Genomic DNA, 26,761 nt, shown 5'->3' with positions numbered 1-26,761 from the left:
AGAAGGGAAAAGGTAGGAGAGACTCCGGTTGCCTCGAGGCTTTCTGGTCAGGGCAAACCCCCCCCTTCATCGTCTGCCCTGGCAAGGTTTCTAAAAATGATAACGCCGCCTGCGAACAAACAGGCTCTTGCTACAACTTGCTGCTGCACCATCTTAGCCAGAAATGAGTGGAAAGACACTTCATTTGTCTAGGTGGACTCTTCCCTTCAGCAGTCTTTAAAAGATCAGACACACGGGGGGGGGGGGGGGGGGGAATCTCAGATCCCAGCAGCCCGCCCAGGTGGGTTGTGTGTGAGTGTGCAAGCTGTTAAGTGTGGCATGAAAGAAGAAAAAAAAAAAGACATGACTTCCTCAAAAACAACTTCCAGCCGGCCTGCTTTTTCTGCTTCTTTTCCTCAAACCCAAATATAGACGAGCCGCTGCCACGTCATCTGGCCCTCAGCACTTTCTTAAACCCTGAGAGAGGGCGAGATGGGTTCAGAGCCGGCCTCTCACTCATGGAGCCTCTGGGTTTTTATATTTCGGTACGTCTGTAATATAAGCAAATCCATATTTTCCACAAAAACCTGAAACAATTTTGGCCGTCGTGGAAATCAAGACAGTTTTATTGGAAAAAAAGAAAAGAAAGCGAGAACCCAAACAGTAACAAAAATAAATACAGATAAAACCACTGGGGGTTACTCTGGGAACATTTCCATCCGTTCTTCTTCAAAACTGTTTCCTGTATTGGCAGCATCACCCACTTAAATGTCATAACAACAATCAACCAAACAGTGTGGTTCTCATGGCACCAACTTAAGTCCAACCTCTCTCTCCTCTCTCTGAATACCCACAATCCCATCTGAGTGACCGCTTGGGGTGAGGTTGCGTGTGAGAACCGTTGACTTCGCTGCCATCTACACCTCGTCCTCGCTCAGCAGCATGTTGGGGATTCCTCTGGAGATGGGGAACTCTCGTCCGGATTCAGGGCACTGCAGAGAGCCCTCGATCACCTCCACCTGCAGAACACACAAGCAAGACGAGAGGTGAGAGACCGTAGAGCAAAATATACTGTATGGACAAAGTGTTTGGACACCCCTGTCACCATACTTTTGGTTTGTTCCGGACCTTTTAGGTCCAATTACAGAAAATCTTAAATGCTACCGTGAACAACAATTTTTAGACCAGTGGTTCCCGACCACTGGTCTGTGGTCCGGTACAGGACAAAAGATATGATTCTATAAAGACATTTTCACAATAGTTGAGTAACTTAATAGACTATAAGTAAGCTGAAGTAACCAGCCCAATCAACACCTGTCAGCATTACATGAAACCTGTTTTTTTAGCACCTCACCACTAATGGTACCCTCTGGAGTTTCACTAGCAGAGCTATGGAGGTGTTGTTTTTAGAGAGTGCGCCCCCGTTTTGTTCATCTCATGCATGCCATACACAGTCCTGCCAGTGGTGCCACATTAAAGTGAGCTACAGGCGACGGTGATGCCAAGAAATGCAGCACTACGCTAAAAAAGGGCAGTGAAGAAGAAGAAGAAGAAGAAGACTGCAAGCAAGTTTACCGTAATGCACACAATGAAGAATTTAAATATACTTTTATGAGGAAGGAAATGCATTCAACACATTTTTTAGACGTCAAAGGTTTACACAATGTGCTTTGATGGGTACAACTCGATGTAAACATCACTTTTGTTTGCAAAAAACAGTTTGAACAGTTTGGGGGAAACCCCTTTCCAGTTTCAACATGAAGCCAGGTCTATACAGACATAGATTGCAGAGTTTGGCGTGAATAACTTCAGTGGCCTGCACAGAGCCCTGACCTCAACCTCATCCAACACCTTTGGGATGAACTGGGACCAGTATTGGACCTCGCTGATGCTCGTGTGGCTGAATGGGAGCAAATCCCTGCAGCCAGGCTCCAACATCTTGTGGAAAGTCTTCCCAGAACAATGGAGGCTGTCACTGCTGCACAAAGTGTCTCTGACATCACGGGCGGCTGTGGCTCGGGAGGATGAGCGGGTCGTCCACTAATCACAGGGTTGATGGTGCGATCCCTGGCTCCTCTGTCGCCATCAGTGTGAGCGAGAGGCAACGTGTAAAGCATTATATAAGTGCCGTCTGTTTAACATTACTGTTTGGGAGCCAACGTGCAGTGTACATATTGGGGTTAGAATAACGTCTCAAGCTAAAGTATTTTAGTTCCTGTGTTTGATCTCGACATAAATGGCACCGTCTCCCGCTGAATGGACGTGGTGCAGTTATGAAAAAACGAGACACTGTGCAGTAAACAACCACATGAAAGCTACGCTGCTAATTGCTATTGCCAGTAATAGAACCAGGATGTGAAGTGCCGACCGTACCTTTCTATGTTACTGAGAGAGTCAATATTCTCAGTTGTTTGATTCAAGATAAGTACACAAAGACATCCCATAACTGTCTTAATGACTAATTTACTGTGTTAAGTGAAACAAGAGTAGAAAACACTGCTGGAACCCACACGGCAGATAATATCAAGAATGGAGAAGTGGTTCCTCCGCACAGAAGGACCAAGACAATCGTTTCATGTTTGTTTATCGGTTTCACTGAAAATAAAAAAATAAAAGAGCCAAAACAACTTATAAGCAAATATTTGCCTCTAAACAAGATCTCTGTAACCATGAGGAAAACAACAGCTGCACCAAGTAGTCCGGAAATTGATTAGTCAAAAAGATAATAGATCAATAGTTTCAACATTCTCTGCTTCTCCGATGTGTGTATTTGATGTTTTTCTCTGATTTATATCATCGTAAACTAAATAACTTTGGGTTTCGGACTGTTTGTTGAACAAAACAAGACATCTGATGGAGTCAACAAAAACTATTTTTAAGACCAAAAGATGAATAAAGTAACTGAGAAAGCAATCTGCAGATTAACTGACTAAAAAGAACACACATTCATCATGTGCATACTGTGGTAATAAATACCACAGCAGTCATAAACACCCACCAGTCCTGACAGGAACCACTGCGAGCTTCTTACCTCTAAAAGCACTCTGTGCACTTTCTTCAGGAATTCTTCGTTGTTCTCGTATTCTGGCACCAGCTCACCCGGCAGGTCCTGCCGGTGACCCAACTAAAGAGGGAAAAGATAGAGTAACATGCATACACTCATACACAACATGTAAGTGTTCAAAACTGGGCAGTTGTAAATGAGTTACTGGGTGGCAGAAGACCCCTAATTCTCCTCCTGTCTTGAACTGTCCTTGTAGGTGTAGATTGTTCCACATCGATGAATACCTTTCCTAGTATTGAGAGCTACTTAACAGCTTATAAGCTTTGCCATGTCTCTCTAGAATGCTCCAAACTTTTACTAATATTCATGTTTATAACGTGAGATATTACAAGCTGTGACAGTCTCTCTGATGCAGTCTGACTCACCTCCTCTGCAGCCTGGACCAGAGCGCTCCACTCCAGTTTGGGGATCATCCGGCTGACAAACTGAGCGTTGAAGTCCACCTCGTTCACCTTCACCTCGGTCGCCTGCACAAAAGACAACAAATCAGGAGGAGACAACACAGTCTATTAGTGTAGAAATGCAGGGTCGTCAAACAGTAGCAGTCCTTCAAAATCACTTCCTCTGCCATTTTGTTCATGACGCCATCACTGACATAAACAACAACACCTGTAATCCATAGTTTACAAATTGCAGAATTTCCCTCAAAGCAAATTGAGATTTCCCTCACATTATTGGTTGCTAACAGGTACAGTATGGTGTCACATACGTGTCATTTACACATCTTAAGCATTGCATTTTTAGTAAAAAACTGTAGTGTACATGCTACATGCTAAGAAATGGCAAAAGGTCAATATTATACACTAGGTAGCAGAAATGTATCAAAATGTTCAATATATAAATTATATTGAAATCCAATGTATGTTAAGACATAAAGCTATAAGATTTGCATATTATATTACAATCTATTTCTACAGTTTAAGTGACTTAGAGGAAGTTGAGTTTAACCCCTGGTGCTAGCTTGCTAACCGTTAGGTAGCTTGTTATTGAACGTCACAGGCTGTAAGAGAGTCAAACTAGCACATGTTCAGTGATACAGTTCATGTGGCATTGAGCTCAAACACAAAACACAGCAGGACATTGAAACCATGTGATGCTTTAGGGTCTTAAGTGTTAGCGTTAGCATGCAGCTAGTCGGGTGTTGACAGTTTACCTTGATGAGCAGCGGGTATCCTTTAGTGACTCCCTTCACGTGAGATGTCAACATGTTGTGCGTGAGCAGCTTCATCTTTACAAACAACAGTCGCTGGTTTGACGATAGTTTTCTGGTAAGTGTACACAGATAGTTAGTCTGTAACGTACGTTTAAATCACGCTGTAACGTTTACATGTGGACCGGAAGTGCCGTTGTTGCATCGCTATAACAGTTCCCCGAAACTTTAACTCCACCACCGTTGGTTCCTTGGTAATAGCAGTTATTTAGTTTAGTATCAATATGTGTCTTTGTAATAGTCCCTTCAGTGTTACTTACTTTATACACACTCATTATAATGCTAGTGTAATATACTGTAGCAGCTTTTGGGGTGATATTTACAATAACCAGCAGCTGAAGTAGTGTTCAGATTGTTAATTGTTACTCAAGTTTAAGTACTGAAGAAATTAAACTTGAACCTGCCCCATTATAAGTAACAATAATCCATTAAACAAAACAAATAAGAAAAAAACAGTATTCTCAGTATAGTTTGCAAAGGAATATTGTCATAATTATTACATTGTTGGGCTCTTGTTACTGATGCATTAACATTGAAAATGAACAATTACATGTAGTTTTTGGTATTCTCATCTATAACGGGTCATATCTCATCAGTCGATCATGTGTTACTCAAAAAGTTACTTTCTAAAAAGTTTACAGCTCTTAAATAAAAGCAGTGATGTAAAAGTTAATGAAAGTCAATATCTGAAATGTAAAGGAGGAGATGTCTAAAGTAAAATGAAGTACTCAAGTACAGTTAAAGTGCCACAAAGCTTTAGGCTACTTAAGTGAGGTACGTGTAACTATAACAGCCATAAAAAACATGTTGGTGTTGATAAGCAGTAAAAATGTCAGACAAAGATGGCTTTCACTTTTTATAAATCAGATTTTTTATTTTTTGTATTAATTTTGTATACTCCTCGTCTTTATATTATACAGGTCATTCATACAGTTTATGATATAGTAAATGGTAATTACACACAAGAGATGCAACAAGCTTCAACCTGTCACCCTCACAGACGTGCATCATGCGCGCACACAAACACACTCATTCACTCACAAACACACTCAGTCACTCACACTCACACACACACACACACACACACACACACACACACACACACACACACACACACACACACACACACACACACACACACACACACGGGGACACATGTCCCTTACACTTATTAAACAAAAAATAATAAGATAAAAATGTAAAACCCCCAATTTTTCATCCTCCGTTGTCACATGATTCACATCCTCTCAAAGCTAATGAGTATGACAATACTTAAACAAGTCAGTTTTAACAGAATAAAAAACAAATAAAGAAACATAAAAAATGCAGGAAGGCAACTATAGAAGAGGGCAAAGCGACTCTGAAGACAGAGTAAGTAAATTCAGATCCCAGTCTAACTCTTCATGGAAACAGAAGCACAAATGCAGAAGGAAGAACAACTGGCTGACATCTGGACCGTTTACTGTGAGTGGCAGACGTCTGAAGTCCAACTTAGCGAAGCTTTAAAAGAATCCAATGTGCTACAGAGTTTAGAGGCTTCGTGTGATCCGTGTCTCTGTTCAGTCAGGAAACTTGTTCTCAGTCAGGTTTGTATCCATATGAGCCAGTATGTGTAATACGTGTACAGTAGCAGGGAGGAGAGTGCAGGTTTTTAGGAAAGCAAAACAAACTACATAAAAAGGGCACTCTGCAAGGTTTATGGCACGAATAACAGCGCTGAGAGAAGCTCAACCAATGACGAGGTGTTTTGAAGTTTGGTTGGAAACCATGTGGAGGATGTTAGCAAAGGACACTTCATTTAAATATTCTCTCGGTCTCCACTATGAGCTTCACTGGACGACTAATAGACGAAAGCTCGAGTCACATCATGTGTCAGTTCATCACACACACACTGCACCCAAAAAAAGAAGAAAACCCTGTTTTCAGCTAGTGATGGATGATTTAGAATACTAAGAGAGAAGGTGCTCTTACTTCTTCTCCATAGACCTTAGAAGAAGGTGAAATCGTGCCAGAAATCACTACTTCAAATTAGAATACAGTTTCAAGAAGCACAATACACGAGTACACAAAGTGCCCACAATCTGTGTCTTACTTATGACCACAGAAAACCTTGAGAGGGATAATCCTTGGGTGGATTGAAAATGAAGCCAGTTGAGAGTGACAGTGATATGTTTGCACAGACAGTGAGGAGAATCTGCAGACTGGTGTATTACTGAGGGGAGGAATATGAGGAGAGCTCTTGCTGGATGCAAAACAGATGAAATCTGTTGAAGTCCACGTATGATGGAGCCACATAAAACACTGGGTGTCAAAAACTGCAGTAGTCGTTTGTCGTCGCTTTGTTTTTGCATCGGAGCGCACACCGACTCTCATTACACACATGCAAAGACACATTCAGACCCTGGATTCGCTCCCGTAACTAACTTCTCCAAATCATAATCCCTCTCTCACACACACAGACACACACTTTTTCTCTCTCACAGACAAAAAAAAAAAATCGTCATCATTCTTGACCATCCTCAGTGCGCCACTTCAGGAAATCCTCCTTCCGGGCGTCTGGTTTGATCTGGTTCCGCATGCCACCGAGCAGATTGGAAGTGGCTTCAGAGGCCACTATTAACGGTCGGACCACGGTGGGAGGGATCTGCCGCAGGACGCCGCCCACAGCGCCGGGCAGACCCTTCTGTTCGTGGCCGCGGGACGCTACATCGCACAAGGTCTGAGCCGTGTCAATCACTCCCTGGAGAGCAGAGACAGAGTCCAGGGAGAGATTAGTCAAAATATTTAGTGTTTCAGTACATTTATGGACATCAATTCAGAGAGGGTAAGTTTGGGGACGCACCTCTCTGACGGTGTCGTAAGCCTTGGCCACCCCTTCTCGGAGGTCTGCGGGCTGAGCCGCTCTGCGGGGCCGGCTAGAGGGAGCCCGGCCCTCTGTGATGGAAAAGCGGTTCAGGGGTGGAGTTGGAGACAGGATGTCGTACACCGTCTCTGCTGTGGCCTGTGAGAGAAGCAGACAGACATCAGGCATCGCATACCTGAGGCCCAGCTTATCCTGAAATCCTTCCAACAAATTATCTTACAATTTTTTGCGCTACCTGAAATAAATTCAGGCCATGGTCCAAATCTATCTTCTGAATAACTTTCATTCACAGTCGTGACCTGCACTGAAAACCCTTCACAGACAGAGTACCTGTATGGCCTGCACCAGCCTGTTGCTGAGCTCCAGAGCAGCTGAAGCTGTGGAGGTGCCGAATGATGCTGCCCCCCTCTGGAGACCTCGAATAATGCGTCCATCCTTCCTGTACTGCTCTATCGGCAACCAGAACAGATCCCTCACTCCATGAACTGGAGAAACACAAAGAGATAGAAAGAGATGAACCAAGAGATAAAACAGGATAAAGAACATGTAAATGTTACGCTGTGTGTTTGGAGTAGTGTAGACTCACACAGCTGGACCACTGAGTGCATGGGGCCCACACCTCCCAGAATGCCCGGCAGCTGATTCTTCCTGATGTCCGTCAGCCACTCTGTGACGGCGTACTGGATCACTTTGTCCACTCCGAGGAGACTAGAAAGTGTTTCAGAAGACAGACTAAGAAACTCGCAACTGAAAACTTTGCATTTAAAACATGGTGATCTAGTCTCAAATACCACGTATCTCTTTGTATCTTGAAAAAACAATGCGATGTGTGTGTGTGTGTGTGTATGGAAGTGTGGATGTCTACCCGTGTCTACAGCAGAGCCTCTTCAGCTTCAACTCAGAACAGTTCAATTGGGCCAGACCAATCAGAATCCCTGCAAATGTTCCCTGTGAAACACAGAGCAGGATGGAAGAAGTGTGAACGGTCAGCCTGGACAATTATCAGCCTGATCAAATACACAGAAATCCAACAGATTTCTTTCATATAAGTGTTTGGTTACACTGAGTGACCTCTCACCTGCTCAATGACGACATGTTTGCCTTGATAGTCCAGCCAGATAGGCACTTCAGAGGTGAATCGGAACTCCCTGAAAATAGCAGGGGAGGAAGAGAAAGACCATACCATTAACATTTCAAACCTTAATTATCAGTGATTATTTTTCACAACTATATTCCTACAAACAAGCATTATTGTTTGTAACACATAACTTTCATTTTCTGTCAGGTTGTAAAAGCCGAATCAGACTTTCACGAAGCATTCTGAGGAATCGGTGTTAACGCACCGGAAGTAGATGGGCTGGTCGGTGGAAGAGGTGGAGCCGGCAGAGGAGGAGCTCTGCTCGCTGTAGGTAGTTTCCACAGAAGCTGTGAGGTCAGGGCCCAGACCAGCGGCGGACTCTGCCTCCTCAGAGGCCTTCTGGGAGGGGTCTGCCTTCACTGAAGAATAAATGGGGAGAAAAATAGATAAATACATATTCACCAGAGCGTGTCGTCAAATAAATACAGGATCAAAACGTAAAGATTTGCTACAGAATCATTAAAACAACACACATTTTGTTTAAAATCTTAATATGTAACATACTTTATTTCTACTTAACATGAAGTATGAAAGACAATTGATGAAATATGTAACAAATGCTCCTCAGAGGTAGCTCACCTTCAGTTGCAGGGTCCACAGGAAGGTAAGGGTTAACAAAGGAAGCTAGATTGCTGAAAAAGTCCTTCAGGAAAAACAGTGCATCCTGAACAAGAGAATACAAAAAAGGCTGGTTAGATGTGGAAGCATGTTTTCTCCAATCCGATAGAGTTCTAGTTCTGATTGCCACGTTAATATGATAAAACATTTTTGCAAACTGAGTTGTGTGCTTCTCAGGACTGAAGCAGTCACAGAAGAGCTTTGAGTAAAACTCAAAACAGAGAACCAGAGTCATTTACTGTTATATTCCAGGCTCTACGGAGACCCGCTTTTGGGTGTCACACACTCGACTAACGATGGAAAAGATTCCACTTTTAGTATTCCGTGTCAGGAGTCGGAGTTACCTGGTCGATGTTAAGCCGTAGAGGCAGCAGGCTGACTCGAAGACAACACTCTGGTCCACCGAGCCCAGACTCTGGACAAACCTGCAGGGCCTTCACTGTCAGCTACAAAAAAAAACACAATCGATATCATATTAATTAATCAATAATTTGTCTTTAATCAAGTCCTCCTGATATAAAAGATGGTTTGGTCTCAGTCAGGTCATTTTAAAATCAGAGAAAATCTGTCTTTTAGCAAGTTAATAAACCAAAGTCTCCCTGTGTCTGTCCTCGTCATCCCCGTCCCTGCCTCTCAGCTGTCTCACCATGTTGGAGTGGGCTCGGCGAGGCATGCTCTCGCTGGTGTAGAGGTAGAGGAATTTGTTGAGTTGCGAGGAGGCCAGTCGGTCTCGAACCTCCAGCTCCTGGACAATGAACACCTGCCTGGAGAGGAGCTGCTCGCCACCAGGACCAACCCCCGCTGCCACTGACCCCTCTCCATCCGGCCCCGCTACTGCTACTGGATAGGACTCGTGCTGGAAGGACACCTGGTTGGCAAAATGATAAAACAGGGGGAATGTGTTGAAAAAGATGGTGTTTAAATATGTTTAGGGGGGTTCTGGTGAAGCTGTAGATCGACTGGGGAAAATTGAAGCAGTACAGTTTTGTTTCAAGTTGAATTTAAAGTAAAAGTTTGACATTTTGCTGCTTCCTTGCCAAGAGATGGATGAGAAGATCAATACTACTTATACATCTGTATGATATACCGATATATGGAGCCAGCGGCTAGTTAGTTTAGCTCAGCATTAAGACTGGAAGCAAAGGGAAACCGCTGGCCTGGCTCTGTCCAAAGGTAATTCATCTGCCTATGAGAGTGGTATCGATATTTTACACAACCAAGCAAATAAGTGTTGCACATTTCAAATAAAATTTTATAGCTGAAAAACATTTCATAGTTGCATGCTTAATTTATGTCAGTAAGTTCTTTGTCAAATCACTTCATTATTTGCAAAAGAAATCTATATTAAGATAAACTAACTGACAACCACTTCTTAGTTTCTACACTGTATATATATATATATATATATATATATATACACATATACATACATACATACAGTATACCTTGGTTAGCTGGATCTCCATCAGCAGTGTGTGCTGGCGCCCGCTGCCTCCAGCCCAGCGCCAGGAGTTCTGGGGACGAGAAGGAGCGGCAGAGCGAGATGGGGACCCACGAACACCAGCGGGGACTGAACGACCTCTACAGAGAGGACAGAGAACGTGAAAGCAACGGTTGAAGCAAAGACGATGCCCGCAAGTGAAAGATTCCATTGATGAACATACTGTATGAGAATCTACATTTCTGTGCATCCTACTTGTTGCCCTTAGTGTTTGTTACCTGTTTGTTTGCTGGGCATGTACGGACATGGGCTTGCCGCCAAAGTCCTTGCCCCCGTAGAGATGCCAGACAACAGAGATCTCCCGCAGAACCACCCTGCTCTGGGGCACTGGGAAGCGGCTGGGGGCTCTGAGCAGGTCCGAGCTGCCTCGAGGCCTGGAGAAGTGACTCTCCTTCACCTTGATGGGGCCCTGAGAAAACACCGTCACCACGGGCTCCCCATCCCTGGGCTGAAACAAATCCCACATGTGGACATTTTCAAATAAGCATACAAATTGTACGGAAGTGAGCCAATGGGGACCATAAAAGAAAGCAGAGGGACTCACGGGAATGCCCATCCCGGGAGCCTCCAAGATGCAAAAGTCATCGTTGTCGGTGGAGCCCTCGGAGCCTTCGTCCGACATCATATCTGCCTGTGCCTCCACTGCTGTGGCAACCAGTCCGTCAAGCTCAGAGTCCTCACCCTGCAGCACGGAGGGGAGGCGCTTCGAAGCTTCACCGGGGAACAAATAGACAGAGACAGGCGAGCCTCTCGGCATGGAAGGTGAACCTGGACAAAAACAAGCACAGATTTGTGGGATATGTATATATACACATACATATTTACGACTAGGACTAAAAACCTCCTGACCACATGTGTACGATGCACATGATGCATGTTTTTTTCTTCCTTAAAATTCTGTTTATTCAGTCAAAGTGTGACAATACACACCATAGTTTTATATCACTTATGGAAACCAATTTAAATGCATCAGCCCACAATCCTCCTCCTATACACAAGGACACTTGGGTCATTGCAGAAGTTTACTCAACCGTATCCTGTTTGGACGTTGAGTTGTGTAGAAAGAGAAACTCTTCAGTACCTGGATCTGAACTGTCTTCCCGCTGGCTCTTCTCTGTGTCAATCAAGGCATCAGCCAGGTCGTACTGGTTGATCTCAGCGGTCTCAGCTGGAGGGCAGGGCAGCACCGACGCAGGACTTTCTGACAGCTAACAAGACAGAATATTATAGGAGAACATTAAACAATTATACGGCATCTTTATACCACTTTTCAACTCTCATTACACTTACAATTTTACTTATTTATACACTTCATTAGCATTCTCTTTTTACTACCTCTACTTCTGTAAACAACGCCTATTGTATGTCTGTCTGTTGATCTCTCCTCTGTTGCTCTTGGGTTTCTATATTTTTTTCCAGGTTAAAGTTCTTTTCACTGTGGATAAAAAAAAGCAAACCAAAGATCTAAGGGTATAACAAACAGACTGTAAAGCCCTTTAAGAAAATCCATCTCAGTATAAATAAAATAAACTAGTCTGAGGCCATTATTCAGTTCTTATCAATTCACAAATTTTAATTCTCCAGTGAATACGTTGGTCTTACTGGTAATTTCTGGCCAGCGATTTCAGTGGGTGAGGTGTGTCGCGGTGGGGGGTGCAGGTCGCCCTGAGAGACCAGGTACTGCAGCAGGTTAACCAGGGCGGCGCAGGAATCTGCACAGGTATGAAGGTGAACCACATTGTTGGAGCAACGGAGCTCAAAGAGAGGCTGAGACTGGGGAGCAAAACAGAGGAGGCACATTTAAATAAAGAACAGGAGAACAAATAAATAAAAGGTGGTGACAGAGAGAGGGAGGAGCTAAAACTAAATAAATAGGAACACACCTGAATGCTATAAACAAAGACAAGATGAGACAGTGGAAATGCAAATACAAAACATTCTTACATAACAGACTTTAAACTGAACTTCCTCACATTTCAACACCTTGCTACTGATTGGTTGAAAGGGCAGCTGCGTCATTGTGGTCGGACAACATGTTTACTGTCGTTTGTTTTTGGTTCCATGTCCAACTGAAAAGTAATCCCAGTCCTTTTGTCTGAAGCTGTGATTACAGTGAAACTTCATTATGGTAAAACAAATATTTATAAACACGCGGCCTGTGCTTGTTTGTGGTTTCAGAGGGGAACTTGAACTAAATTATAATGTTTTGTTCACGTTCACATTCACATTCTCTCTGGCGGGCGGGGTTGGTCTGTGTGCTTCATGTAAACAGATGGCGAGCACTCACCAGCTTGCCCGTATCGCCGCCTTTCCATGTGGTGATGGCGAGCTCCAGCAGGTCAATGTCCAGAACACACACATAGTCTGCGTGACACAAAGCCACATGGTGGGTTATATTAGAGTGCAGCTCATTTTAACATTGAGTCTTTTCTTTAACGTTACTAACATTAACTACTGTTTCATCCCGAATATAAGACGTCACTGATTGTAAGGTGACCTCCGTTTCAAACTCCTGTTTTGGAAATAAATGACTTTCCGCTTCACAGCAGCTCTGTTATCAATCACACTAGTCCTGTTTAGACAGTTCCCCTAGTCCATGGGTAAGGTAACAAACATCCTGACACTTTTGTTTTCACTAATTTGGAATTTCTTTAAACATGTTACATGAACAGACTTAAACTCCTCTGCGCGGTTGCTGAATAACACAATGTAAACAGACGTGAAGAAACTCGCTAGCCTAGCGAGATTAGGGCTACAAACAACCAAATGCAACACTCTAACAACAGCCTCACTCTCTGTAAAGAAACCAGTTACTGTTCTGTAACTAACATGTAAACATCACGTGTCTTACCCTTCCTCAAGTCCACGGTGTCAGTCTCACATTTGTCAGAGAGGTAGAGAGCCGAGTCATCCAAGATGAATCTGACCCCAACAAAACAAAGACACAACTTAGACAAAGATCTTACACGGTGAGTCACCAGCTCACATAATGTGATACATTACATTTCAGAAGTATTTGCAGTGTTGATTATTGTTTCAATGTCTAATATTAAGATTTGGAGTATTGTTGTATTTAATGGACAATCTTCACGTCCAGTTCGTGGTGAACTGTACCTGAGGTGGAAGGTGGCGGTGTCTACAATGATATTACTAGACAGAGAGAAGGACTCTGCTGTGAACACCGCGCGCAGTGGCAGATACAGAGGCCTGGCAAACAGGAAAACAGAAGATGAGGGTGGGAAAAAAAAAGGAGAAACATATAATGTAAATTTCCCACACTTGTTTTGTAGCTATAGTATATACCTGTAGTCCACAGCACAGGTAGCGAGGTGTGTGTGGAGGACAGTGATGACGGCAGGGGCTGTGTATCCCAGAATGGGATCATCAATCACATCCAGGAAGTCAACCAGCTGTAACAAACAAACCATTTTATATTCATCCACCTGAATTGTTTTCCATGTGAAACAAGGTTTTTATTTTTATGCACAACCCAAATGGTTTAACTGGGAGGAAGTCTAGGGAGAGACTTTTCCTTTCATGGACTTTTGAGACTCTAATCTGTAAGAAGACTTGTTTCTCTTTGCTTCCTTGTACTTCTGCTCACCTGCTCATGCCAGCTGTGATTAGTCTGCGTCACGTAATGTCGCATGGTGGCACCTTGAAGTCGAAGGGCAACTAGGAACTCCTACAGTGAGAGACAGAAGCAAACATAGTTTAATGTCAAACTCGCACCAGCAGCTAAATCAGGCGTTTGAGGAGGACGTACCTTAACACTCCTCTGTGGGTCCAGTGTGATTTTAATGGCTGTGGACAACATCTGTAGATTCACCTCCTTGCCGCTCACACTGCTCACACCCACCTCTGTAGGGTAGATGGTAGGGTCCAAGTGCTTTGGGGGAGTGAAGTTGGGCATCTCCAACCGCTGTGGGATGGGGGTGTCTTTCACTACCGCTGTAGTGGTGAAGTCAGAAGAAACGATGACCCAGAACAAACATTAACATTGTCTACTTAGCGTTAAATCTACTTACACATAATTCTAAAAGGAAAAAATGAATTATGTACCTCGATGGTAGAGCTCCACTCGTCTGCTCTCTATACACAGGAAATTGAGATTGGGGTCATTCTGGTGCTGTGCCACACTGAATATCTTTCCCCCTTCCAGGTCGAGCACAAGTTCCCCGTGACTCTGGTCCTCCTGAATCAATGAGATGAAACATCAACGGTTAAGAAACACAAACATTCCTGGATAGAAATAGATACAATCTTAAATTGTGAATGGATCAAGCCAGAGCTGTTTTTAAGTCTTTTGAACCAAGTCCAAGTCTCGGGTCTTGGAGATGCGACGGCCACATGGCTCACCTTCTTGTCTGTTCTGGCTTGGAGGCGGCCTTTGCCGATAATCACAGTGAGGGAGAGGAGGCTGAGGTTGTGGTTGGGGCGGGGAGCTGACTGCTGTGTCTTTCCAGATGATTCACTGGCCAAGTAGAAGTGAGGCTCGTCGTCTTCTGAATCAGAGTCTATGGCGGAGAGAAGACAGAGGACAACATACGTGAGCTGTTGTTGCTATTATAAAGTACTAGATCTACATGTTGTTTTTCCACTAATGCAGTCGACCTCACCTAGTCTAAAGGCCGATTTGCAGAGCTGGAACTCGTCGTGGTGATGGCGGCTGTGGTCGGGGCTGTGGGCTGAGCGGGGAGGAGGCTCCCACATCAACAGATCATTATTGATCCTTTGGAACAAAGTGGTGGGTGGGGAACATTATTTTTACTTCAGATGCAGGATTGAAGACCAATATATAGAGCAAAGCTATTTATTGACCATGTCTGAGAGTGAACTCGTTGTACAATTAAAAAAAAGAGAGAATTTAGAACATCTTCTAACTTTTTGGGGGATACCTGGATAATGTTATCTTGGAAAAGAGCCTTCACACCTGTGCTTCTGTTCACATACCTGTTGTAGAAGCTCTGGAAGGCTTGTTTGCTGGGAAGGAGGATGTAGGCCAGCGGCAGGTTGATGTCCACCGCGCACTGACACTGAGCGACACACTGCGCCTGAAACTGACGCATCTCCTCTGGGTCGGCTGGAATCACCATCTACAACGAGAACGGAGGAGAGACGAGGAGGGATGAGTTCGGTCTGGAAACGTGATAAGATGGATGATGAACTGTACGTTTTCTTCTGTGTGTCAGCGCACCTCCTCAGTCTCAAACATGGTGCGGTTGGAGGAGAACGGGGAGCTGGTTTTGTCATTGAGCTCACAGTGACTCTCAAAGAAGGCGGCCCCCAGGTCGCTGATGAGACCTGCATCCAGACCTGCAGCCGGGCCCTGAGTCTCTCCTCCACGCACACACACTGATAGCCTGCTCACAGAAACAGAAACAAAAAGGAATACTGGCTTGTGGTAGAGTACATTATGACAATATCTTTTGTCTTTTTCTTGGAGAGCTTTGGTACCGTAAGGTGCTCATTTCTAGCAGATTGTGAATTAAAGATGTAATTATTCACCACTACTAACCTCGGCAGAGAGTCGCGGTTCCTCTTTACTCTGATACAGGGGAAAGAGTCGCCCTCCCAGCCCTCATATGACCCTGGTGACACACAACACATCAGTTCTCTGTCTGCATTTTACACTTCTAAAGGACTGCTGCATGTAGATATACATGTATACATTTTTAACAGTTTTTAACAATGAATTGTGTTCTCATAGCTCAGATGTTCTGAAGTGGGGTTCTATGAGGTGCTTGTCCAATTTACAGTTTGTTTCCACTGCTTTACCTCGCCGTCATACAGTCCTTTCAGACGGGCTACTGAAGCCGTTATCTATGCTCTCTTCAAAGTCCAGTCTAAAAGAGGCTCACGGCAAGGTAAAGAGGTGAACATGTTCTAATTATAGCGTTCACTTAATCTGATATTGAATTCTTTAGGTCTTTCCTTTAGGTAGCTAAAATATGTTTTACTGCTGCCCACAGCAGTACATTGCTTTGCTCCCATGTCAGTTCTCCTGTCTGTTTCTCCAAACTGGGGGCGTGCTAACAGCCTTCTACTGTAGGAAATACACTCACTACAGATAAGTACATCATACAACCCCACAAACATCCCAACTATCGTTTTAAGTCACTGGAAAGCATTGACGATACAGAGCGGATTACCCTGGTAAACACATTGACAACACCTTGGATTGTCTATGTTGAGCAAAGAGGATTGATCAGTATACTGTTTGTCTATGTATGTCTGCTCTTTCCATGAATATTCAGTCAAACAAACACTCAGCTACTGTTTAGGGTTGCGTGTGTTCCCACCATGCAGGTCGGTGAAGGAGGCCTCCAGCAGCTGGGTGAGACAGGGAGCCCACGGCTGTCCCGGAGCAGTCTGCTCGCTCTGGAGGTCCGGGGCCTCCTGGTGCTTCAGCTCCAGCTGACTCAGCTCGAGCACCAGGGTCTCCTGCCGCACCGCCCTCTGGGTCGGAGGTCGGCGCTTAGGGAGGGGCCGCAGGTCAGGTATGGGGAAGCGAAGCCTGAGGGTGGCGTGGGGGGAGAGGAGGGTGAAGGAGGAGCACAGCTCGCTGCTCTGGGTCTGAGGAGAGATGGATTTTAAGAGCTGATTCAGTCACAGAGTTGCAGACAGCAGTCAGTTGTATTTGTCACTGTTGAAGCTCTACTAGCTGCTTAAGGGCAATCTGAAGACTCTTGAGAAAGTTCTTATTTATTTATTGTTAATTTTTGATGCATGTCTTCTAGACACAGTTTTTCTGGCATGTGTTTTAATTAGTTTACAGACTATTGCATTTGCTAGCAGATCTACTATGTTCAGGGATTTTTCTTTGTGTAATAAGGTCTTTATGATGAATACATGTATGTGGGGTTTCACCTGCATGAGTCCAGGTCCAGCAGTCTGTGTGGGACAGTGGCTGAAGGCTTTGCTCAGTTTCCCCAAGCGACTGAGGATGTCCAGGTCCAGCTCAGCGCTCAGCTCTGCCAGCTCCACCCGCACCACGCTGTCCCGCCGCACCACCCGCTGTTTACCCTGCCAACACAGACACACACACGTGCGTTAAAGGATAGACTAATGCGTCCGTTAATTTCATACTAGAATGCTAGTTATTTTGATGACATTTTTGTATAACTAAAAAAAGATGCACAACAGATAAAACATTTAATACTGGCAAATATTGTAAAATATAGGTTTTGGAAAGTTAAGTCCAAAAAGAAATAAAAATAAAAACAGATAAAACAAATTTAAAGTGAATTAAAAACAAATACCATTTATTTTAAATAAGAAAGGTTTTTCACTTTAACAGGCACATATTAAGTCAGAGTGTGTGAGTATGTGTGTGTGTGTGTGTGTGTGTGTGTGTGTGTGTGTGTGTGTGTGTATATAAGTGCGTACCTTCCGCAGGTGTTTTTCGGTGAGGCTGTAGTGTAGTTGGGCACATGGTCTGGATGCAGCTCCAACTGTGAACAGACCAGCTTTCTGGAACTGAAGCAACTGGAAAGAGAAACATAAAGAGACACCATCATCTCTCAAGTCATCCATATCAGCTTGGGAAGAGAACAACAAACACAAACTACTTTTAGATCACAGGTCTGTTTAGTCAAAAGTAACTTCAGTCTGAAAAGAGGAAACACATTTTTTTTAAGGTCTCTCCAACATGACAATTATCACGACTCTGTGCAGTCATAAACATATATGCTTGTTGCTTGGACTACAAAAGAAAGACGAAGAACAGCTGTGACATACTCAGATGTTAGACCAAATAATGACCGTATGTGACCACTTACTGCTGCTACTGTTTGATATTGTCCACATTGAAAATACAATGACGAAGGTGTAATGAAGTTTTACGTCTTAAAAGTGTGAACACAGCCACAAGGTCAGCTTCAGAGCTTCACAGACGGACAAAGAGCTTTTTCTACCTCACTGTACTGAGGCTTTCCGTCCTCCCAGAGGCACTCTAACAGTTCCAGTCTGCTGAAGGAAAGGTCAGAGGTCACGGCCCGACTGTGGTGCCTTCCGCTCCGCATCTCACAAGCAACCTGCACTGCTGCTCCCGTCACTCTGTGAGAGAACAGACGACAGGGCAAACGAGAATTAGAAAAAAAAACGTTTGCAATACAGCGGGCTGCTAGGTGCTACAATTCCATCAGACATGTACGCAACACGCCCCAAAATAAGTACCTTCCAATCTGCAATTGTTGTAAAAGGAAATTATTGTGAAGCTATGTCCACCCAACTTATAACTCACCAAAGACTAAATATACGTCTGTGTTTGTCTACCTGAGGTGGGAGTGTGTGCAGGCCTTGGCAAAGCCGCCTCTCAGATGGTGAAAGTCTCGCTCACTAAACATGCTGTCCTTGAAGAAGGCCAGCTCCCGGAAGAACACCTGAGACACCTGAGCCAATGAGGAGGCTCCATCAGACTTAGAGGGCGGGTCCTCCTGCAGGAGGGTTAGGGTGAGCCCGCCAAGACTCAGACGCAACAGAGCATCAGGCTTCAGCTGCTCTGCCTGGCCGCTGTGTGAACGTCCTGCAAGAAAGAGGATGACAGTTCAGGTTTCTTTATTTTTTCAAAGACACATTTCTTTCGGAAAATTCTGGCAAGAAGGTCAAACTCTTGTGTAAAGTGGTAAGAAAGTGATTTTACCTCTAGTCCGGCCGCTTGCCTGGGGTAGACTCGACAGACTGCCTGCTACAGGATACCTCCTGGGACAGTTCACCATGCCCTGGTAGGGAAAATTAAAGTGGATATTAGACTACTTGTGATTTGATGGGTACATTTACAACTTCCAGCTCTGTGTCTGTTGTTGTTTTCTGTATGTAGGGAAAAAGAGAGCTCACATAATTCAAATATATCATTTGTATTTTAGAAAAAAACTAATTTAACATTAAAACATCAATATTATTTTTAGTAATACTAAAGGACACCATTATTGATCATTTAAGCTTTTAATCTAATCAAGGAAAAAAGAAAAGGAAATCGTCTTCCATTTTCTGATGGTTTTCAGCCTTGTTGATCTCCTTACGGCCATCTGCTAAATACCTAAACTGTCAACACACACACACACACACACACACACACACACACACACACACACACACACACACACACACACACACACACACACACACACACACACACACACACACACACACACACACACACACACACACACACACCGTACCTGTGCAGACAAAGATGCAGGTTGTGTGAAGCCGGCCAGACTGTGTGTGGACGACTCCATATCACTGTCTGACAACTCGCTGCCGGAGCGCACAGACGTCGCGCTACTGGTCATTCCACCAGGACCCATGGAGAAAAACATGTCTGCAGGTAATAACAAAAATAACAATACATTTTATGTGTAAAGCACTTTTCTTGACCCAAAGTGTAGCACCCACCCACCCACCCACACACACACACTAACTACTGCAATGTACACAATCTTCAGGGAACATTGCTGCAAGTAAAGGAGTGGCAGTATTTTCCAGATGAGCCCTCTTCTTATTTAACATGTAAGGTTCACACCACCGAGGGTTCTCATTGAACCGACAGCCCAAAACAACCTGTGTCTTTGCATTTTATACAGCCTGGCTAAAGACAGTTTTACTACACTTTTTTATTAATATTGCTGTATACCTACATATTATACTGTATGAATGCTGGATGTATATTTCAAAAGAGGGGACATTTCCCCCCACAGTGGCTGACACGGTTACAAACTACATGGTTTTAGGAGCAGGCCTGCTGAGGTTGTGATCAGACAGACCGTTTGTAACTGGACCTTAGCTGCCCTGTGTTACCTCCATTCTCCAGGCCGGAGATGAAGGGCTCCAGGTCGGCCTCGGTTTCCCAGTCCCGGTCTCTGGGACTGGATCCCAGCTGCTTACTGAGGTCCTCCTCAATCATACGCAGGTCGTCTGAGTCCAACGGACGACTGAGTGCTCCGCCACACTTTGTCTCGTCCTCTGGGGAGAGAGGAAAGAGAAACAGATTCATGAATGTGTTTGCGAGAGCCAAAGAGATCGAGGTGGAGTGTGACCGAACATTTATGAGGCATTAACAGAGGTCTGTGACCAACACAGGCGTATTGTCTGTGTGTATCTGTTCTTGCCTGTGAGGGGTTTTACATGATGTATTGCTAAAGCCTGTAGGCGCCCGATTACCTCACGGTTACTAGACACAGAACAAGTAATGAATTTGGCAGTGCATGAATAAATGTAAGTATCATTTGTACATTTTACTCATCCTAAAGATGGAGAAACAAGTATTTGCTATACTCTTTAGGGACAGAAAATTACTCTGAATGCTTAAGTGGATTTGATCATAATGTATTCATGTTCTCATAACCCCGCTATAACCTGACTATGACTTTATCTTGTTTCAGTCCAGAAGCCATTAAAGCATCACATTGTGACCACACATGTAGCATTCAATGGTAAGAGTCAGGTGAAACCAGGTGAATTGTTTATCCCAATGGCTGTGTCTTACTGTACCCGTGTCTATGCAGAGGGCCGCCAGCAGGTCTGTCAGATGGGTTATTTGATCTGGAGACAGCAGCATGTGGACACAGCCCACCTTCCCATCCAACTCCAACTGACAAAGAGAAAAAACAGACAGGATACACATGTCAATATGACAGTTACATTTACTAATCCTTCAGGATGTTACAATATGCACACACAGACACACACACAGACACACACACACACACACACCTTTGGTCCAGGCAGCATGTCGTTCTGTTTAATCTTGACGGTGGTCTCAATAAAACCGGAGCAGCTTCCTATGAGCAGTGGCTGAGATGGAGGGCAGGGAGGGGATTTCAAGGGCTTCGGCTCTTCCTCCTTTTCCTTCTTGTCCTCCTTCTCCTTCTCCTCCTCCTCCTCCTCCACCTCCTCCTCCTCATCTTCTTCTTCTTCTTCTTCTTCTTCTTGTTCCCCCTCCTCTTCCTCCTCTTCTTCTTCTTCTTCTTCTTCTTCTTCACTTGCCATGGCTGATTCAGGGTGTTCCTCTTTAGGATGACCCTAAGGAATGAGGAGATGTCTATGAGCATTTCTGGTTGTAAATCATATTGTTGTTTCATTTTGATAAATTATATTGTGATATCTTCCTCCTTTAACTAATTAACTGCCACTGTCAAGAAACAAACTTGCATTTTATGTAAAAACTAAAAGGCTTTTACTTACTAACTTTGCAACAGTAGCAAGTGAGAAAAGATCATCTTCAATCACTGTGAGTAAGAAACTGATTTAATAAAGTCTGAATATCTGGAGATTTTGAGTTAGTTATAAACTCCTTTAATACACATCAGCTCCACCTGGACTGCTCATGCTGTGGTGCAGAATGTGGTGTAATGTTTTTAAGAATTCTTCTTCTTTGTTTTTAGTTTGCTTAATCTTCTCTGACCCTGGTCATAAGTGGATCCATAAATAGATGAATAAATAAGATGAAATAAAAAAAGATACAAAGATTACACATGAAGGACCCTGAGCGGTTTAGTCTCCCTCACCTGCACTGTGCCGGTGCTGTCGTAGAACAGCTGAACGGCGCTCAGCTGGAGGATCTTGTGCAGGAAGGCGGGCGGCTGGTGGATGTCAACAGGCACGGTAGTCTGGCTGGCTGGATCCCGCACCGCCTCGTCAAAGTACTCCAGCCTGGAGAACGAGCACAAAAAAAAAACACATATTGTTTAGTGCCGTGACAAAAAACTAACAAATTGGTTTACGGTAAAGTGATTTCTATTCTGAGAAACAGTACCATTGTAAGGCACTCACACCATGGTTTTAAACATGTGTATACTTGACAATAGAATACTGATCGGCACAAGTAGCCCTTGATATTTTGTTGTTGTGTTGCTGAAGGACAGTTCTGTTTAATAAACACTACCCATTTAACATGCTTCACGGGACTCAAATCAGTTCTTCTGTTAAAAATCAAGCATTTGAGATGACGGGGCCTTCTGGTCACTGACCCCACATCAACACAGCCATCCTAAGCAGCTTTGTCAATAAGCCACAAAAATAAGGGTTCAACAGTGTCGCAGCAACGCACAATATAAAATGCTAAGACAGTCATGGGACATGTGGCACCAGTGGAAATACACAAAGAAAATCATCAGAGGCTACAGTGGCAATTAATCAAGTAAGTGGGTAGTTGCTGGGAATGACTGCAAATGAGCTCAGTTAGCTTAACCTGCAATTTTAGCTTTAAAAATACTGTCACATCAGCAATATTTGTCCATTTGATTTGATTGCAAGACCTGATCACTGCAGTTGAAAATGCAGTGAAGTACTTCAAATCATTGAGAACATAATTGCTTTCAATGAATGATTGCACGAGGCTCTCCACAGCAACAGCGGAGCCACATATTCATCAACGTCAAAGTCACAGACTCCCCCGACATCCCATATTGACGACTCCTTAAGAGCAGCCTGATAAAAGGCTGTGAAGGTGAATGACCTCGTCAATACTGACCCCGTTTAAACCGAGCTTCACACCGAGGCTGTCTGAAAATACAAGGCCGAGCCGGGGCCTCTTCTCCTTACCTGCCGATGAGCAGAGAGAAGATGAAATCTAATTCAAGACTTCACTTTCCCTCTCCTATGACTGCGATATAGGTGTGGAAGAGTTGCATTACTGATCACAGAGACATTTTAGCTCCCTCTTGTGAGTGATAAAAAACTAAATTGGAGGTGTGGGTATACATCTGGATGCTTTTATTTGTATGACAGAAAAGATTTAGAAAGTTATGCGGATCACTATGTGTGAGCTCATCATCTGTGGCTTCTTTGTTTTTGTCACCAACAGTTCTTCAGCTCCAGTGTTTCATCGCTCAACAAGGTCTGCACTACACTTTCATGTTTTGTTTTTTAAAATCTCAACCACCGGATATGTTTTAGCTCCGATTAGGCCTCAAAAGACACAGAAAAAAACATCTGTAATGTCTTTACCAAAGAGAACAGAGCGGAAACGAAGGTGAGAAGGTGAGACTTCTTAGATCACAGTGATACCTCTTCTCTCTGTGATCCGTCCATACTTCAAATATAAAGAGTGTTGAAAGGTTGTGATGGAAGTAGCTTTGTAGCTCGCTAGCTTTGTAGCTTGGTGTGCACCATGTTCTTTTGTAGATCAAATCAAGTGAGTCTTCTGAGCTGAACCTAATCATATTTCTAATTCCTCAAGCATTTAAAGCCTCAGGTAGACTTTTCTATAAATATCCGTAGAAGTGACCTCTGAAGTTGCATTTCAAAATGCCCCAAGAACTGCTCTCTAACAGCAAAAAAACAGTACCATCAGTAACGTGTTTCTGGATGTTCTCATTACTATTATAAAATGACAATGAATTAACTATAGTATGTATAACTCCTACACTTACTGTAGCAGTAACAAACAGAACATTTTGAATTGTTTAAATACAAAATAACGGACAAACATCATGAAGGAGGAGTCTTCTTGTTCTCTGTTGCGGCTCATTTCGTTAAAGTGAATCTTGAAAAGGGAGACATACCGTTTGATGTGCACCTCTAAGGCAACGCCTGTTTCCAGGTCCAGGGGCTGGTGCTCGATGCGAACGATGGTGTCGATGAAGGTGACTTTAATACGACGAAGGACTGCAAACACAGATGAGATGAGAGACATGCAAAGGTTCATCAGCACTGACCCTTTAAATCCTCTCTTCTCAGTGTCTGTTCAGATTGGGTCTTTAATTGGGGAAATATTCTCAGTAACACTGTAAGAGTGCACATTATTAGTGTGGGGAAACTGATGTACAACACTGTTGGCTCTTCACAAAGTAAAGGACGCACACAGCTCCGACTCACCAGTCTCAATGGTTTGTGCAAACATCTCAAGCCCCTCCAGCTGGGCAGGCGGCTCCTCGGACGCCTCAGGGGGGTCCTTCAGGCACTCCTGAGCCAGCTGCATGCTGGATGCCATGCTTGATGACCAGCCTTGAGAGTCCCAACCCCCACCTGAGTGCAGACACAATCACATGGAGCTCAGGCATAGTGTAAGTGGGTCTGTGTGCACTTTATACATCTAATGCAAAGATTAGTGAAATTAAATCAACACTTTACACATGGAGCTTTCTGTCGAGGTAATTAGTTGGAAATTAATCAGTTAATAAAACAGCCGACGATGTGTCGTTTGTCGTTTTTTAAGCAAAATTGCAAGAAATAACCCAATAATAATAATTCAATCCAAGAACTCCAATTACTAAAATGTGAGGATTTCCTATCGTTTTTCCTCACGACAGTTCAGTGACTTTTAGGACTGTTGCTCCGACAAAACAACTGTTTTGATTTATGACAACCCTTTTCACTATTTTCTGACATTTTATTGAAGAACAACAACATGAATCGATTCATTTAGAAAACAATCAGCAGTTTAATCTATGTGTTTTGAATGAAAAAGCATTTAAAAAGGTCTGAACATCGTGAAATGATCTTGGATCCTCACTCCCATCCTGATGGACTCTTATTCATCACCTGCATAACAAGAGCTCTACATCAGGAATAGTGTGGGGAAACCAGTAATTAAACAAGGACAAATTAGTCTTTACAATCACCATACTTTTGGGACCATACTTGACAAAATTGGCCAATCTCATAATCCCTGGAAGAGCCCCTCACTCAACCTGAAGCACGTTTAGTGCCCCAAGTAGACGACTTGTTTCCAAGTGAACTTACTGGTTCGGTACTTGGGTCGACATGTTATCTGAAGACCAGAAACTTCTAAGGTGCAGTGATCCGTCAGGAGAGCTTGCCAGGGGATGGTCACTGTTATGGTGCTCACAAAGCCATCCACTATCTCCAGAGGAGCCCCAAGAGTCTCCAAAAGCTCGTTGACCGCCTGGAGCAGAGAGAGGAAGCATGTCAATAAGAAGTGCAAAGTGAAAATAACTGGTTTCTTATTGTATCATCACAGTGTGTAGACTTATAAGGCAAAGGAAGAGCACAGTCAACATGGCAGGGGGAGATATACTGCATCTATTTTGAATGTTGAGACACGATGGAGAGGTGCAGTTATTCTGGTGATGTGTTCCCTATAACTGCAATTCCTCGAAGAAATGCGAGCTCGGCTAAAAGCATGACGAGATTGTTGTTGAGCTCGAGTGCAGTTGCGAAACAGTCAAGGGTGCACGAGCCCGGCAACAAACACAGTGTGACTCGTGGTGCCACCTTATGTGATTTAAGAAAAACACACTCACCCAGACATCGAGGTGGATTTCTCTGATGACACCGCTGCCGTTGTAGAGGTCCAAGCCGAGCTGGTCCAGGCTCAGTCGTTCCTGCAGAAAGTGACCGAGGTAGTGCTGTAAGAGGTACCGACAGGCCCGCTTCTTGATTGAGCCTGGCCAGGGGAACAGCCAGCGAGACATAGGGCCAGAGGGAGCGGGGAGAGGGAGCGAAGAGGCGGCGGAGGAGAACGAGTGCGACTACAGTCCGCTGGCAACTGCATAACAGACTAACACGAAGTGTGCAAACACAGGGAATGAGCCCCGGCTAGCTACAGGGGGCTAAGGAAGGGAGTAGATGTAGACTGTAGTTCTCCTCTAGCCTTCACACAAAAACACTCGGAAATCCTTCCACGGGACCGACGAGACTCCCCCGCTGCGTGACGAGACGTTACTCCAGCCGTTGGTGGCTGTCTCGGCTCATGTTTTCGATTCCGTTTTGTGTCGGAATTGGAGCCGCAGGTTCCGTTGTTGCGTATCTCTTGTTTCAGGGTTGTTTATTGTTATCGTACGCCAACTGATGGTATGGTGGACGTAAGTGCGTCACGCGTCATCGTGACGACAGAGTAAAACCCCGGAAGAGAAACGTGACACCACCCAGGCGCCATCTTTGTAAGGTTATTGGTATTTTGTAAATTGTAAATAGATTAAATTAAATTATTTTGTATATTATTTTCAAATATTAACATGTATTATGATTGATAGATTAATTTTATTAAATGTTTTTGTAACAATAAAGGTTCTATATATATATATATATATACACACATACATACATATAGATCTATATATATATATATATATATATACATACACACACACATACATACATACACACACACACACACACACACCTAATAAAAAAAAATAAGCTACAAAGACATGTCCTGGGTCAACACTATAAGAGCTTTCTGTAAATTTAATTTGTCTATGTTCGTGTGTTAACTATTACCCGTGTTGGGTTTTTGTTGATCAATGGTACTGTATGTCACTTAGCCTTGGATGAAAAGGCAGCTTAAAGTAATAACTATGTTGTTACACTCACTATGTCCACTTAGTAGCATTTTCTTTTCAGGAACTTCAACCATACATCACTTTGTTCCTCACTCAATAAAACTTGGTATTAGAAGTTAGTTTTTTGGGGTGAAATGT

At 43.7% G+C, this 26,761-nt stretch overlaps 2 protein-coding genes across 2 annotated transcripts; both read right to left on the bottom strand.

Moving 5' to 3' along the window:
• Positions 1 to 587: 587 nt before the first annotated feature.
• trmt112 (tRNA methyltransferase activator subunit 11-2) lies at positions 588 to 4,386 on the bottom strand. The gene is made up of 4 exons (XM_079167836.1): positions 4,197 to 4,386; positions 3,409 to 3,510; positions 3,011 to 3,103; positions 588 to 998 (listed from the first exon to the last, which is right to left on the bottom strand). The coding sequence occupies exons 1-4, from the start codon at positions 4,269 to 4,271 to the stop codon at positions 897 to 899; spliced, it is 372 nt and encodes a 123-aa protein (XP_079023962.1). The 5' UTR covers positions 4,272 to 4,386; the 3' UTR covers positions 588 to 896.
• A 733-nt stretch (positions 4,387 to 5,119) lies between these two features.
• Positions 5,120 to 26,087, bottom strand: atg2a (autophagy related 2A). The gene is made up of 42 exons (XM_079167611.1): positions 25,583 to 26,087; positions 25,062 to 25,224; positions 24,195 to 24,344; positions 23,882 to 23,984; positions 21,884 to 22,028; positions 21,090 to 21,398; positions 20,868 to 20,967; positions 20,175 to 20,339; positions 19,556 to 19,698; positions 19,018 to 19,096; positions 18,651 to 18,900; positions 18,290 to 18,431; positions 17,763 to 17,861; positions 17,244 to 17,399; positions 16,676 to 16,949; positions 15,892 to 15,964; positions 15,571 to 15,736; positions 15,327 to 15,469; positions 14,993 to 15,105; positions 14,733 to 14,890; positions 14,436 to 14,568; positions 14,140 to 14,324; positions 13,978 to 14,058; positions 13,677 to 13,783; positions 13,488 to 13,580; positions 13,225 to 13,295; positions 12,661 to 12,737; positions 11,976 to 12,146; positions 11,455 to 11,581; positions 10,918 to 11,141; positions 10,592 to 10,821; positions 10,318 to 10,453; positions 9,519 to 9,740; positions 9,217 to 9,318; positions 8,834 to 8,918; positions 8,460 to 8,613; positions 8,195 to 8,264; positions 7,982 to 8,064; positions 7,703 to 7,824; positions 7,447 to 7,601; positions 7,096 to 7,254; positions 5,120 to 6,993 (listed from the first exon to the last, which is right to left on the bottom strand). Exons 1-42 carry the CDS (start codon positions 25,751 to 25,753, stop codon positions 6,757 to 6,759), a joined length of 6,126 nt encoding a protein of 2,041 aa, XP_079023737.1. The 5' UTR covers positions 25,754 to 26,087; the 3' UTR covers positions 5,120 to 6,756.
• Positions 26,088 to 26,761: the final 674 nt, after the last annotated feature.

This window comes from Pholis gunnellus, assembly GCF_910591455.1.
Source record: "Pholis gunnellus genome assembly, chromosome: 10".
Taxonomy (NCBI): domain Eukaryota; kingdom Metazoa; phylum Chordata; class Actinopteri; order Perciformes; family Pholidae; genus Pholis; species Pholis gunnellus.
This window is presented reverse-complemented; position numbering and strand designations above follow the sequence as displayed.

Excerpts from the sequence above, each read along its gene's own strand:
- trmt112 (XM_079167836.1), bottom strand. The coding sequence starts at position 4,271 with ATGAAGCTGCTCACGCACAACATGTTGACATCTCACGTGAAGGGAGTC. Across the intron at positions 3,104-3,408 it reads TGGTCCAGGCTGCAGAGGAG|TTGGGTCACCGGCAGGACCT; the intron begins GTGAGTCAGACT and ends TTCCCTCTTTAG. Across the intron at positions 999-3,010 it reads TGCACAGAGTGCTTTTAGAG|GTGGAGGTGATCGAGGGCTC; the intron begins GTAAGAAGCTCG and ends TGTGTTCTGCAG.
- atg2a (XM_079167611.1), bottom strand. The coding sequence starts at position 25,753 with ATGTCTCGCTGGCTGTTCCCCTGGCCAGGCTCAATCAAGAAGCGGGCC. Across the intron at positions 24,345-25,061 it reads TCGACCCAAGTACCGAACCA|GTGGGGGTTGGGACTCTCAA; the intron begins GTAAGTTCACTT and ends GTCTGCACTCAG. Across the intron at positions 7,602-7,702 it reads GCACTCAGTGGTCCAGCTGT|TTCATGGAGTGAGGGATCTG; the intron begins GTGAGTCTACAC and ends GTGTTTCTCCAG.